The sequence below is a fragment of the Mustela erminea genome, chromosome 16 (assembly GCF_009829155.1).
Source record: "Mustela erminea isolate mMusErm1 chromosome 16, mMusErm1.Pri, whole genome shotgun sequence".
NCBI classification, from domain to species: Eukaryota; Metazoa; Chordata; class Mammalia; order Carnivora; family Mustelidae; genus Mustela; species Mustela erminea.
Genome location: NC_045629.1, coordinates 50,966,208 through 50,980,410, shown reverse-complemented (window position 1 = coordinate 50,980,410; position 14,203 = coordinate 50,966,208). Strand labels below are relative to the sequence as shown.

At 38.1% G+C, this 14,203-nt stretch overlaps 1 protein-coding gene across 2 annotated transcripts in view; it reads right to left on the bottom strand.

Moving 5' to 3' along the window:
* The window catches only part of ATP6V1C1 (ATPase H+ transporting V1 subunit C1), a 42,426-nt gene that overhangs the window by 21,981 nt on the left and 6,242 nt on the right, over window positions 1-14,203 (bottom strand). For both annotated transcript variants that reach the window (XM_032316174.1, XM_032316176.1), the window contains exons 2-3: window positions 5,053-5,223; window positions 3,986-4,053 (exon numbers count right to left, since the gene is read on the bottom strand). In XM_032316174.1, the coding sequence (XP_032172065.1) occupies window positions 3,986-4,053; window positions 5,053-5,184 (200 nt within the window). In that variant the 5' untranslated portion in view covers window positions 5,185-5,223. The remainder of the gene's footprint in view (window positions 1-3,985; window positions 4,054-5,052; window positions 5,224-14,203) is intronic.

Sequence of the window (14,203 nt, the reverse complement as noted above, 5' to 3'; positions counted from 1 at the left end):
TGAAGGGCATCCTCTGAGTCAAGATCAGGAGGAGAAGAAAAGAAAAGGCATTCAGAGGATGACAAGGGATCCAGAACTGCCCCGAGTGCTGTGCTGAGAAGGGAAGTTAGGCTGGCAAGGAAGCCTGGAGCCGGACTGCAGATAGCTAGCCTCTGATGTCAGACTTTAGAAAAAAGTGTCACATGGTCAAAACAGGGCTTTAATCTGAGGACCACAAGTTCAATGGCAGGGAGGGTAGACAAATTAAACTCCTGCAAGGGAAAGGGCGCCCTTGTGGCTCAGTCAGTTGAGCATCCAACTCTTGGTTTCGGTTGATGTCATGGTCTCATGGGTCCTGGGGAAGAGTCCCGTGTCTGTCTCCGTGCTCAATGGGGAGTCTGCTTGAGAGTCTCTCCCTCTGCCCCTCCCCTAACTAGCACACATGCGCCCTCACTCCCTCTCAAATAAATAAATAAATCTTTAGGGGGAAAAAAGAGAAAAGAAAAAGAAACTCCTGTTACATGAACCAATAAGGGCCAGAAAAAATCTTATGCTAAATGAACTCAAATCTAATCAAGTACAACTACAGAAAAAATTATGTAAGCTGCTATATCTTCAACACATTTAACTTGGGATTTGTACATCCACTTGGCTGTGTCTCCAAAATTCATTTATCCCGCTAGAGGAGACAAGCCATTATTCCCATGTAATTTCACAAGCATCTTTTAAACAGAACCATTTGCTATGAACATGCAAAAATGGTCATATGTTTACCACAGAAATAGTTCAGAGTGTAGAACTGTCTTGTGTCAAATTTATAAACTGAGTGTGTAATTCAGAACGTCCCAATTTCCCTGTGCATCTCTACAAGAGTATCTATGTCAAAGTACACATGGTCACCTTGAAAACTGCTCTGATGATTAGATTACTTGATAAGTAAAAACTGTAATTTACTCCACGTATCACACTGTTCAGACTTTAAAAACTGGAACATTTAAGTCATTTAGCTACCATCTGTCAATTTTACCAAGGTCTAACAACTACAGGATTTTTAAATTCCTCATACGTTTCAGAAAAACTGACAAAGACAAGATTGCATAACAGTGCAGAAAAGAAAAGCGGACAAACTGCATAGGTATCTTTTAATTCCACAACCAAATGAACTACATTTAACCTAAAAACTTTCCAGATTCCTTCCCTAAAACATGTGAGCAAACCTTACACTCTATTCAGGACACTGCAATGGTGACTTAAAGACCTACAGCACCACTGAGGTGATTAATAAGGATCCAAATAATGACGTTCTCAGGGACCTCCCTTCCTCAGTGTGATGAGGGGATGGGAATGTAGGGAAGCTCATCAGCTCAGAGATGACAACTACAAAGGGTTCCCCAAACTTTTCTCAACTAAAAATGTCTCATCAAGAAACCAAGAATGTTCATACCATCAATTATTTTCACATTTGCCCTAAAATGAATGCATGGACTCACTAACTGCAAAGTTACTTTTTCATTCATCCTTTCACTCATTCTTCTTGCCAAGTCCCTTGTCTTATTTAAGGCTTTTATAATAATATATAATATATTATAATATCTCCTGCTTAATCCACTGTATACCTGTCTCCTAACTAGCTTTTTTGCCTCTGATATTAAAGACCATCAGTACATCTTTAGGTCTACTTACTTACTACACACTGCTATGTTCAAAGGTCTCTTTGCAACATCAGCCTCTATTACCCAGAGACCTGGCATTATGGTGGTTCTATGAGAAAAGCCTAAGAGCAAACATAGGAAACCCTTCCAAGCAGACTCAAGAATAAGTTCCCTTAGAGCGCCAGTCAAATATACATTTCTAAGACTCTCCAAAATTCCGTATCTTACAAAATTGTACTTATTTACTCAACCCCTAAGTATTTAAATGCTCCATATCCCAAGAGTCAAAGGGATTGCAGACAAAGGCCAATCAATCAAAATGCAAAAAGTGATCAAGGATCCTATTTCCATCTTCAGTTGAAATAAAGATCAAGTAGGTATCAGGAGTGACTAAAACTGTAGTTTAGAAAAACTCTTTTACTATAAGTGAATTTTAAAGACAAGAGTATCACTCCTGTCTCAATACAAGAGTATCACTCTTGTCTTTAAAATAAATGGCATAACATTTTATTGGGTCAAAGACTTAAAACTGTTAGGATGCCAATACTCCCCAAACTGACCTACAGATTCAACACAATCTCCATCAGAATTCCATCTGACTTCTTCCCAATAATTTGACATCATCGTAAAATTCATGTGAAAATGAAAGGAGTTTAAGAACAGCCTTTAAGAACAGTTCTTAACAGGAGTTAAGAACAGTTTAAGGAAAACAGAGAATTCATACTTCCTGATTTCAAAACTTACTACAAAACTGCAATAATAAAGAAATGTGGTGCTGGCATAAAGACAGAAATAAGGATTAGAAAGAAATGTAGGGGTGCCTGGGTGGCTCAGTGAGTTAAAGCCTCTGCTTTCAGCTCAGGTCATGATCCCAGGGTCCTGGGTTCAAGCCCCACATCAGGCTCTCTGCTCAGCAGGGAGCCTGCTTCCCCTCCTCTCTCTCTGCCTGCCTCTCTACTTGTGATCTCTGTCTGTCAAGTAAATAAATAAAATCTTAAAAAAAAATTTATACACAAATACTCATACCAGCATTAATCTTATTAGCCAAAAAATGGACATAAACAACCTAAATGTCCACCAACTGATAAATGGATTAATAAAATACGGTATGTCTGTACAATGGAATATCCTTTGGTAGTAAAAAGAATTATCGATACATGCTACAATCTGGGTAAACCCTAAAACACTATGCCAAGGAAAAGAAGCCAGTCATAAGAGACCACATATTGTATGATTCCATTTATATGAAATGTCCAGAATAAGCAAATCTTATACATATCTCAGAAAATAAAATAGCAGGGACGCCTGGGTGGCTCAGTGGGTTAAAGCCTCTGCCTCTGGCTCAGGTCATGATCCCAGGGTCCTGGGATCGAGCCCCACATCGAGCTCTCTGCTCCGTGGAGAGCCTGCTTCCTCCTCTCTCTCTGCCTGCCTCTCTGCCTACTTGTGATCTCTATCAAATAAATAAATAAAATGTTAAAAATATATATATATTAAAAAGAAAAAAGAAAAGAAAATAGCAGACAGGGAATAAGGGGGACAAGAAACAGGAGGTTTGTGATGGTGGCAGTGGGAGAGTGATGAAAATGTACTGTACTGACTGTGGCAATGGCTGCACAACTCTTTGACTTTAACTAAAAATCACTGTACAGGGCGCCTGGGTGGCTCAGTGGGTTAAAGCCTCTGCCTTCAGCTCAGGTCATGATCTCAGGGTCCTGGGATCGAGCCCCACATCTCTGCACAGCGGGGAGCCTGCTTTCTCCTTCTCCCTGCCTCTCTGCCTACTTATGATCTCTGTCTGTCAAGTAAATAAAATCTTAAAAAAAAATCACTGTACACTGTACATGTGAATTGCATGGCACATAAGTTATATCTCAGTATTAATATTAAAAAGACAGTCACCATTTTCATACTTCAAACAGCTGTATTTTATTGTACATAAATTGTACCTTCATGGGGTGCGTGGGTGGCTCAGTCAGTTAAGCCTCTGCCTTCAGCTCAGCTCATGATCCCAGGGTCCTGGGATCAAGACCAACACTGGGCTCCTTGTTCAGCAAGGGAGCCTGCTTCTCCCTCTCCCTCTGCCCCTGCTACTGTGTGCATGCTCTCTCTCTTTCTCTCAAATAAATAAGATCTTTAAAAGTAAAAAAATTTTAAAAATGTTAAAAAGAATCTCCATTAAAAAAAAAAACAACTATACCTTCATAAAGAAGATTTACAAAGAAAAAAAAGTCCTTATTTTCTAAAACCATTCCAATAAGCGAAGTATTACATGTGATAATAAACCCAATGTCCAGGTAGCCTGATAACAGTGACCCTCATGTGGCTCCAGTCTACGCATACAAGTACATTACCCTTCTACAAAGGCATCCAGTTTAGCCAGTTCATCCGACAAACCAACCAAGACATCCAGTGTGCCAACCTAGAAGGGAAATATACCATTTTACTACCCAGGTTTCATTCCCCCACCTTTTGTTTTACAAGGCGATACAACATCTTGATTTAGAGACTACAAATCTTAAGTTTTCCATATTTTAATTTCATAATGTGCAAGTGTGGTTAAAAAATGTTTGTCAGATGTTTCATAGCTATTTATATGTATAAGATAATCCTCTAATTCATGGGTACAACCACTATTTAAGATGTGCAGTTCCATAATGGGAGGCCTATGCCTCTGCCTGTACTGCCCAGTGACAAGTGGCTCACCTGAGGTCATGGTTACAACAGCAGCACTTAAATAGGGGTCCATGACTATCAGTGTCCCAAAGGAACTTATAACTCCCCAAATATTAAGAATTAGCAGTTTTAAGTATTTCTTAAATGAATATGATGTATAAACTGGCAGGGGCGCTAAGTTAACCTGCTAAGTTAACCAGCAAAATAAAAATATGATTTTTTCCATTCTGTAAAATTACTGACAGCCTGCTTCCCTTTGAGGCTGTTAGGTTACAGACCTTCAAGAAATGTTAAATAAATTAACTATGTTAAATAACTAGGTGAGATTTGCCAAGTATGATTAAAGAGGTTCAGTGTTAAAACACATTATTGAATATTTTATGAATTCACTTAACAAAACATTGGGTTCGCTGTGAAATTTAATATATATTACTAAGACTTTTCACTTCTGAAGATCATATTTGTAAATGTATCAAATATTTTCATAAGATTTCGCATCACAATTACAATTTAGAAAAGCACAGAAGTCTTAAAAAATGTCCTCTCATTTTGATAACTTGCTTCTAAAATCTTAATCTCCTCATTATTTAAAAACTGAAGATCAAAGAGACAAGTTTTCAATTATACCAACAGCTAGAAATGAGCTTTTTTTTTGAAGGAACCCAGACATCTCATTTCTTTTCAACGGTAAGCAGAGAGCTCTTTGTGATGAACGCAAATGCTATTCTGCACCATGCAGTTTTACCTTTAAGTCAGGAATGTTAAACTTTGAAGCAAGAGCAAGATTGTTGTTCTTTGTAGTTGCCGCGTGCAGTTTCTCCCAAGTTTGCTGACATGTCTTCTCTCCAGGAGCAGATATAAGCCAGAACTCAGTCATATTTGTTACCAAGTATTTTTTCCAAAACCAAGAGTGACTCTGAAAGACAAAACAAAAAATACCATTTGTTTCTAAAGTATTTCAGAGTCACAGGATAAGATAAATATTAACCTGTTTCAAAATTAATCCAACACTGGCAGATGATCCCAAGCAAAGTCAAATTTACTTACCTGGAAGTAAATCCACATATATGGTAGGGGGGGATTGATTTATGATACTAGAAAAAAAATGACAGACTTTACACTTGAAATATCTAATTTTTTTTTTTAAGTTACAGAATATCTAAAATGGGAATTACTCAAAGAAGTGAAACTGAAAATACCAGCTACCAACAGTTTCATTACACTAAAGAAGTAGAAGAGTCACAAATTTATAGGTTTATCTTAAACGTTTAAGATGTAAAACCAAAACAGGAAATTTAAAAACATGCGTAAGTTTTACCTTTGAGAAGGTAACTCAAGGTAGGTAACTCCTTTGAGAAGGAATTGAATCACTGCATTTGAACAGTACCCACTAAATAAATTTATCACATCTGGCTTAGCAACTCCTACCAAGTTAACAAAATGGTTGTTAAATTTAATCCATATTCAACCTAAAGGAACCTCTTCAAATCCCTGGCATATACTTAGTAGCCATCAAACATTTATAAATTTGCAAAAAAAAAATCCTGCAATTGCCTCACACATAAAAAATATGATGGGGGGGTGGGGGTGGGGTGATACACCACCCCTGGATCTGAGTGAGAGGCTGTGGATCCCCTTCCAAAAACTCCATTAAGACACAACGAACCCGGGGCGCCTGGGTGGCTCAGTGGGTTAAAGCCTCTGCCTTCGACTCAGGTCATGATCCCAGGGTCCTGGGATCGAGCCCCACATCGGGCTCTCTGCTCAGCAGAGAGCCTGCTTCCTCCTCTCTCTGCCTGCCTCTCTGCCTACTTGTAATCTCTGTCAAATAAATAAATAAAAATCTTAAAAAACAACAACAACAAAAAAAAAAACCACAACGAACCCTCGGGTGCTTGGGTGGCTTAGTCAGTTAAGCTTTTGCCTTCGGCTCAGGTCATGATCTCAGGGTCCTTGGATCAAGTCCCACACTGGGCTTCCTGCTCAGCAGAAAATATTTCATTCAACCTGTTTTCTGGGATTATTCATGGTGATCCATATATTGTAGTTCATTCATTTTAAGAGCTATAAGGTATTTTATGAATAACCTAAAATTTATTATACATTTTCTTCTGGAAGGATAGTTACATTTTACTTTTTTGGCTATTATAAACAATTTGCAGTGAACAGCCTTGTGCATGTCTGTTTTTGTGAAAGAATTTCTCCAGAACAGAGAGAAGTAAAACAGCTGAATTGAGTATGATAATATGGTAGACCGTCTTCAAATATGGAGGTGACAAGTCTTTCCATGCTTCAATACAATGTGACTGCCACTCCTCCCATCAAAAGGTGGATTCTATTTCTCCTCACCTACAATCTGGGCTGGTCTTGTGACTTGCTCTGACCAACAAAACTCAAGGAAGCCATACTATGTGAGTTCAGGACCCAGGCCTCAAAAGGCCTTGCAACTTCCACTTCTGTTTCTTGGAAGGTCCCCAGATCACCATGGAAGGAAGCATGTAGTCTAGTCCATGGGAAAATAAGAGGCCACATGGCAAAGAACCAGCAATAATACTAGGGCTGACAACCAGCATACGCTGTGAAACAGCTGAGTTTCTTGAAACTTCCAGCGTAGTGAATGTTCCAGCTGAATGCAGCCCTATCAAGCCCAAATGAAATAATCAGAAAAAGCACTGAGAAAACCCAAAGAATCAGGGGAAATAAAAAATCACTGTTTTAAGCCACTGAAGTTTGGTTTGTTACATAACATGAGATAATGGACAAAACCATCATCAACTTTGCTGGGTACTGTCAAACCGTTCTCTGAAGCAGTTACCAACTGAAGTTCCCACACAACAGTATACACTGTTCATAAATAGATATTTACAGGAAAATAAAGAAACATGTAAAGGAGAAAGGTACATCAGCTATGTATTTAAGATTTCTTTAAAAAAATATCTGGGGCAAATATGGCAAAATGTTAATACCTGTTAAAAATCTGAGTAATGGATACATGGATGTCTGCTGATGTGAAATAGTTGAGTTTTTCTAAATACTTGAAATATTCCAAAATTAAGCATTTTAACTGTTATAAGAACATAATTACCTCATGATAAAATAAAACAATACCTAGCAAATTTATAAAAATTAAATTTTATTAAACTTTCAAATGGAATATCCAGAAGAATAAAGTAGTCTTATTGCTATGTTAATCCTCTGACCACAATTTTCTGTTTTAATACTAGTAGATGCTTTCTAACCTGTTTATGTTATGACCAGGCATAATAATATACTGAGCAAAAACCTTTTTGATGTTCTGGAATTTTTAAAAAATATTTTAGGGTCGACATATTCACCAACTCTAATCACATAAGATTGTAAGGTAAGAGCTTGGTCTACACCTATATTAACTACAGGACCCATTTCAGTTAAGTTGCTTTTTAAATTAAATTCTTGATGAAATGTTGTGGGTCAATCTCCTGCTTTCCTGTCATTGCCTAATCCTGTCCTCTATTGCCTAAAATCCTGGGTCACCTCACTTAAGCTGCTCCAAACCTTGCTATCTTTTCACTTGTCTTTGGCCACTTCAGCATTGGCTTTTCCCTATCTCCTCCATCTAATATTCTCACACTGATCAAATCTAGGTTTTTTAGCCCAAACACCAATTACAGGACTACCTTGAATTTTAAAATTCTTGGTTGATTAGAAAATCCAATAACATCTTTCAACCTCTTTTAATAATTCAGATCTTCTCCATAACAGTAGTTTTTGGAAATCTGAGGTTTTATTGTAATTATTTATACAAATGATTCAGTTAAATTATATCTGATGACATTTTATACGTCCTCTCCCCTCGAAATGCAGGTGATTAAATTCTTCTTGAGATTTTAAAATTATCCAAACTGCAGCTTCTTCAAAGACTGTAATAATATGAGCTATTACAGTAGATGTCACTATCATACCATTTAGAGTTCTAGAAAATCTCTTTCATCCAATAGGTTTCCAAAGTATTTCAAGAAATAAAAAAAAAAAAAGAACCCCATTTCTTATTTATAAATACCTGTCCTGCCCTATTTCACTGGGCAGGACAGGTATTGATCCTTTTATCAGGATCAAATGAAATAATGTCATGATAATTCTAAGCCAAAGTAGAGTCCAGTATTGTCTAGGAAAGGGGTACCTGAGTTTGAGCCCCAACTGAGATTACTAAAGAAAAAAAACACGTTAACAAAATGTCTAGGGAACTTACAGAAAGTATTCTAATTCCATTTTTCTTTTTTTTTTTTTAATTTTATTTATTTATTTGACAGAGAGAGAGATCACAAGTAGGCAGAGAGGCAGGCAGAGAGAGAGGAGGGAGCAGGCAGTGAGCCCGATGCAGGGCTCGATCCCAGGACCCTGAGATCATGACCGGAGTCGAAGGCAGAGGCTTAACCCACTGAGCCACCCAGGCGCCCTCTAATTCCATTTTTCAACTAGAGCCCTCTCTGGGGTCTTTCTGGCGATGGGGAGGAAGAGGTGTCCTCTGTTTGGTACTGTTATACACATCTCCTATACTATCTCGTTTAATTTTCAAGACAGCCCTACGAGCTAGGCAATAATACTTGGAGAGGTTACTAATTTACCAAGGTTACACAAGTGGCAAATGGGGTTCAAATCTCACTGTGTTTGACTGTAAAGTCTATGTTCTTTCTATTGTGTCATGCTAGAAGAAAATGTTCTGCACTCAGACCCAACTGAGCTCTCCTACTTGGAGAGATCCACTTGTAACCTTAAACCCCTTCGTCCTGTTTCCTTCCAGGCTCCCAGCAACCTGTAGGCCCAAGGAATTCTGCTAGATAAAGGGACCTGATTTGAGCTTCCCTTTCCTTTTCATTTCAGCAGGATCATCACAATTTCAAAAACAGCAACACCTAGCATCCCAAACTATCCTAGCTGCTCGAAGAAACAATATCTCCAAACAGAAAAGGAAAGTAAAATAAAATATTCAAAAGACCTAGAGATAGAATTTAAATTAAATTTAAAAAGAGACCTGGATTTCAGAAAGAAAAAGTCACAAACTCTGAAGTCCATAATAGTTACAATCTTAACTTTATCCATTCTCATTAGCTTCCTCATCTGTGGAATACCACAAATCTCTTCACACAGCTGCTGGAAGGAGTCAACAAAATGATGAATGTAAGAAATGCCCATGGAAACAGCATCAGTAAGTCTCTTGCAAAATCCTCTTTTCTCTGTTTCTGATCAATGTCCACTGTTATCCTGTGGACACAAGTCACATAAAAAATTTCTCCTTGCATGCCTGGATGGTTCAGTGGGTTAAGCCTCTGCCTTCGGCTCAGGTTATGATCTTACAGTCCTGGGATCGAGCCCTGCATCAGGCTCTCTGCTCGGCAGGGAGCCTGCTTCTCCCTCTCTCTCTGCCTGCCTCTCTGCTTACTTGTGATCTCTCTATATATATCAAATAAATAAATAAAATCTTTAAAAAAATTTCTACTTGAGGGGCACCTGGCTGGTTCACTTGGTAGAGATGTGACACTACATCTTGGGGTCACTGAGTTCAAGTCCCAAGCTGAGTGTAGAGTTTACTTAATTTAAAAAAAAAAAAAAAAAAACAGGGCGCCTGGGTGGCTCAGTGGGTTAAGCCGCTGCCTTCGGCTCAGGTCATGATCTCAGGGTCCTGGGATCGAGTCCCGCATCGGGCTCTCTGCTCAGCAGGGAGCCTGCTTCCTCCTCTCTCTCTCTGCCTGCCTCTCTGCCTACTTGTAATCTCTCTCTCTGTCAAATAAATAAATAAAATCTTTAAAAAAAAAAAAACAAAAAAAAAACTTGAAATTTAAGAAACTTTAGGCTCAGTTCCAAATAAAATTTATCTTTGCAGACAAATATACATACATGCTTTTTAGATCAGCAAATGAAATCCATATTGCTAAACACCTTTCTCCTTTTATCTCAGCTGCATGGAAACAGTCAAAACTGGGTGTCTACTGATTATCTTCTCATCACAACCTAGACACTTCCACCTCCTCTGTATGCTCCAAATGACTTCTGTTTTTAATCCTAATAATTTCCCTTTATGTCACTGAATATACTGGAAGTCAGGCATATATACAAACTGTATGTTAAACAAAAGAGAAAATTAAAAGGCTCTCCAATCAAATATTGAGCTCCTCAAGACTAAGATCTAGGTCTAAGTCCTTCTGCTCTATGTAGGTTTAAATGTGTGTATACAGGGTGCCTGGGTGGCTCAGTCAGCTAAGCGTCTGACTCTTGATTTCAGCTCAGGTCATGATCTCAGTGTCGTGGGATCAAGCCCTGCAATGGGCTCCACGCTCAGCTGGGAGTCCACTTTTCTTTCTCTGCCCCAAATTCTGTTTGCATGTTCTCTCTTGAAAATAATGTTTCCTAATCTTTAAAAAAAAAAAAAAAAAAAAAAAAAAAGTTTTTTAAATGTGTGTATATTTTTCTCTTGAAGATGTTAGCTATACTCAAGGGAATTCTAGGCTAGATGCTAAACATTCTCCCCAAATTTTTATCTCCAGCCAGGCCCTCCATTGCCTCGAGAGCTATACCCAACAAGCCTCCTCAACTAAGTACAAAATGTCTCCACTTGGATGTCTCAAAAGCACCTAAAACCCAACATTTCTAGTCAAAACTCATAATCTTTTCCCCAAAACCATGTCCTACTCCAGTGTTCCCTGAGTCAGTCAGGTGTACCCCTGCAACATTGGACAATTAGAATTATCAAATGTCATCAAGGTAACAACCAATACCTATCGGCCACTTCCTATTTACTAGCACTAGTCAAAATCCTCCATACATATGAACTCATTTCAAACAAGCTTATCAGACAGGTAGTAGTTAAAAATGAAGAAATAAAGGCACAGAAAGTGCCTCATACATTAGGAGATAAATCATATAATATGTATCGTGATTTGCTAAGATGGTATCATATCATTAAATGCTAAGAATGAAATGTATTTTATGTTTTCATAGCACCTTCTTTTTAGTATTTCCCTGAGGAACACTTTTTATTAATATCCTTCTTCCAAATAAATTGCCCCTTCGGGTAGGTGGTAGTTTTTGCTCACAACTCAGTATCCTCCGTACCTAGCACAGAGGTCAGTATGTAGAACCTCAAAAAGTATCTGGCAAATACTCTCTTTTTTTAAAGATTTTATTTTTCTGAGAGAGAAAGTGTGCACACATGCACTCACGAGTGGGGGGAGGGGCAGAGAGAGAGGGACAAGCAGACACCCCGAAAAGCAGGGAGACCTACACAGGGCTTGATCTCGAGCCCTGAGACCATGACCAGAGCCAAAGTCAGATGCTTAAATGACTGAGCCATGTAGGAGCCCCTGAATATTCTTGAATGAATAAATCACTATGTGGATTAAATGAGGTAACACAGTTCAAGTACCTGGTTTGTCACTGGTTAACTCCCTTCACTTCTCTGGTATTTTTAAAAATCAACTTTATTGAAATATACTTCATATACAATAAAATGCACTCATTACAAAGGTACTGTTTAATGAGCTGACAAACGTACATGCTTGTGTAGCCACCACTGCAACCATGATGAGAAACATTTCTGTGATCCCAAAGCCTTTCCTTACACCCAGTCCCAGTCAATTCCTATTGCACTGCCAGCCTGGACAGATGGTGATCTGCTGTCATGCTACAGTTTTGACTGTCTAGAAACCACTGCAAATAGAAAATATATTATATATTCTTTGCATCTGACTCCTTTTGCTCATAAATCTTTGACGTTAATCCATGTTATACGATGAGTAGAAGTACACCGTTTCATTGCTTATACTTCATAACATGAATGTACTACAGTTTGCTGATTTATTTGTCTGGTGATGGACCCTTGGACTGTCTCTGGTTTGGGGCCTTTCACAATAGAGGTGCTATGAACATTGCATTACAAAGCTTCCTTTGAAAATGGATTTTTACTTTTCTTGGATAAACATCAAGAAATGGAATTCCTGGGACACCTGGGTGGCTCAGTTGGTTAAGCGGCTGCCTTCAGCTCAGGTCATGATCCCAGCGTCCTGGGATTGAGTCCCACATCCGGCTCCTTGCTCGGCAGGGAGCCTGATTCTCCCTCTGCCTCTGCCTGCCACTCTGCCTGTGCTCGCTCACTCTATCTCCCTCTCTCTGACAAATAAATAAAATCTTTAAAAAAAAAAAAAAAAAAAAAAAGAAATGGAATTCCTGAGTTGAATAATTAGCATATATTAAACTTCATAAGAAGCTGCCAAACTGTTTTCCAAAGTAGATATGTTAACAAAGTATGCAAGTTCCAGCTGTTACACGGGCTCACCAACATTTACTGCTGTGAAGCTCAATTCTGCTAATTTACCAATTTCTTCTTTTATAAAAATGCTGTGGTTTAAGAAAAATTTGCCTACTCTACAGCTTGAACCACACTGAGTTTCTTGAATCTATGTTTAGTTTTCATCAAATTTGAAAAAATTTCATCCATTATCATTTTCAGGTTATTTTTCAGCTTCTCTTTCCCTTCTTTTGAGACAAAATTCACATGTAAAACTACCCAATACCGTCGCACAGGTCAAAAAACTTCTATCCTTTTTTTCAGTTGCTTTTCTAGGCTTCAGGTTGGGTACCTTCTGGCTCCCTCCTCTAGATTGCTGAATTCTTCTTTACAGTATTCTGCTATTGGTCTCACAAAGTGAATTTTTCACTTTAGGTGTATTTTTCAGCTTTTTAAGTTCCATTTTTTCTTGTAAAGTAGGCTTCAAAGCAAGGCTTGACTGTAGTAATACTGTGAGCACAACGAAAATGTATTTCTTTGGTAATAAAGGTACAACTGTTCACTTTTATTAAAAAAAAAAGAAAAGAAAAGATAGAGCTTGAATAAATGCCCCACACATTCATACGTGTGTCATTAATTTAGAAATATATAGCATGGTTACATGACAGATAAAATATAAATTCATTTTAAAGCATTAAAAAGACATAATTTGCCAATATTAATGCTAGTTCTATAGTACAGAAATGATTTTTGTTCTGTGGCACTGAGAAACATATATCAACCCACTTTTTCGAATGCTTTCTATGGCAGGTTATAAACTTAAAATGTGAAAAGCAGTATGAAATATGGAATCAGGTACAGAACAAAACAAAATCTGAGTGAACTCTTGCTGTGCTCAAGAAATGCAAATTCTTATTTAATTTTTGAAGGACAGAATACAGAGGATTTTAAATACCCTACATAAACATAGCAGGTGGCTTTGTGACCACAGTGTACAGAGTTCTGATTCATTGCCAAAACATCCCCTTGAAAACTTTTTGCAGCTCTAAAAATATTGGTAATAGGCTTAACAACTCACATAAATGTACACTCCTCGTTTGTTTTTCTTGGAAGTAAGACTCAAATCTGCCTGTCCTCACTGTCATCACGACTAGTGTATTTGTCTTAGTTTTTCTGCCTTACCTTCACAATCTTCCTGACCTCTAACAACCTTGACCTCAGGCCTGCCTGCCTTTAGTTCTCTTCCTCCTTGCCTCTGCTCAGACAGTCCATTTTGCACAAAACTTCTCCTCTTGTCTAAACCAACTCAAACTTCCCTTAACAAAAAGATTTTCCCAACTAAGCCTAACCATGTACTAAATCCACTATTATAATCCCAAACTAGTATATTCCCCTCAGTATGGTCCCTCCAACCCATTTAAACCCATGTAATTAACCACATTAAATAAAGCAGACACCTATTTGGTGTTTTGTCTCACATCTCTTGTTGAGTGTAACTGTTTTCAGGGTCATATCATTCATGTCACCAAATGTTGTGGGTGCTTAAGTTTTCAGAACTGTAATAGGATCTAAGAAGCAAAACAAATGAAATGCACTGCCTCTCTTGAAGAACTTACAATCATGTACGCACAGGTCT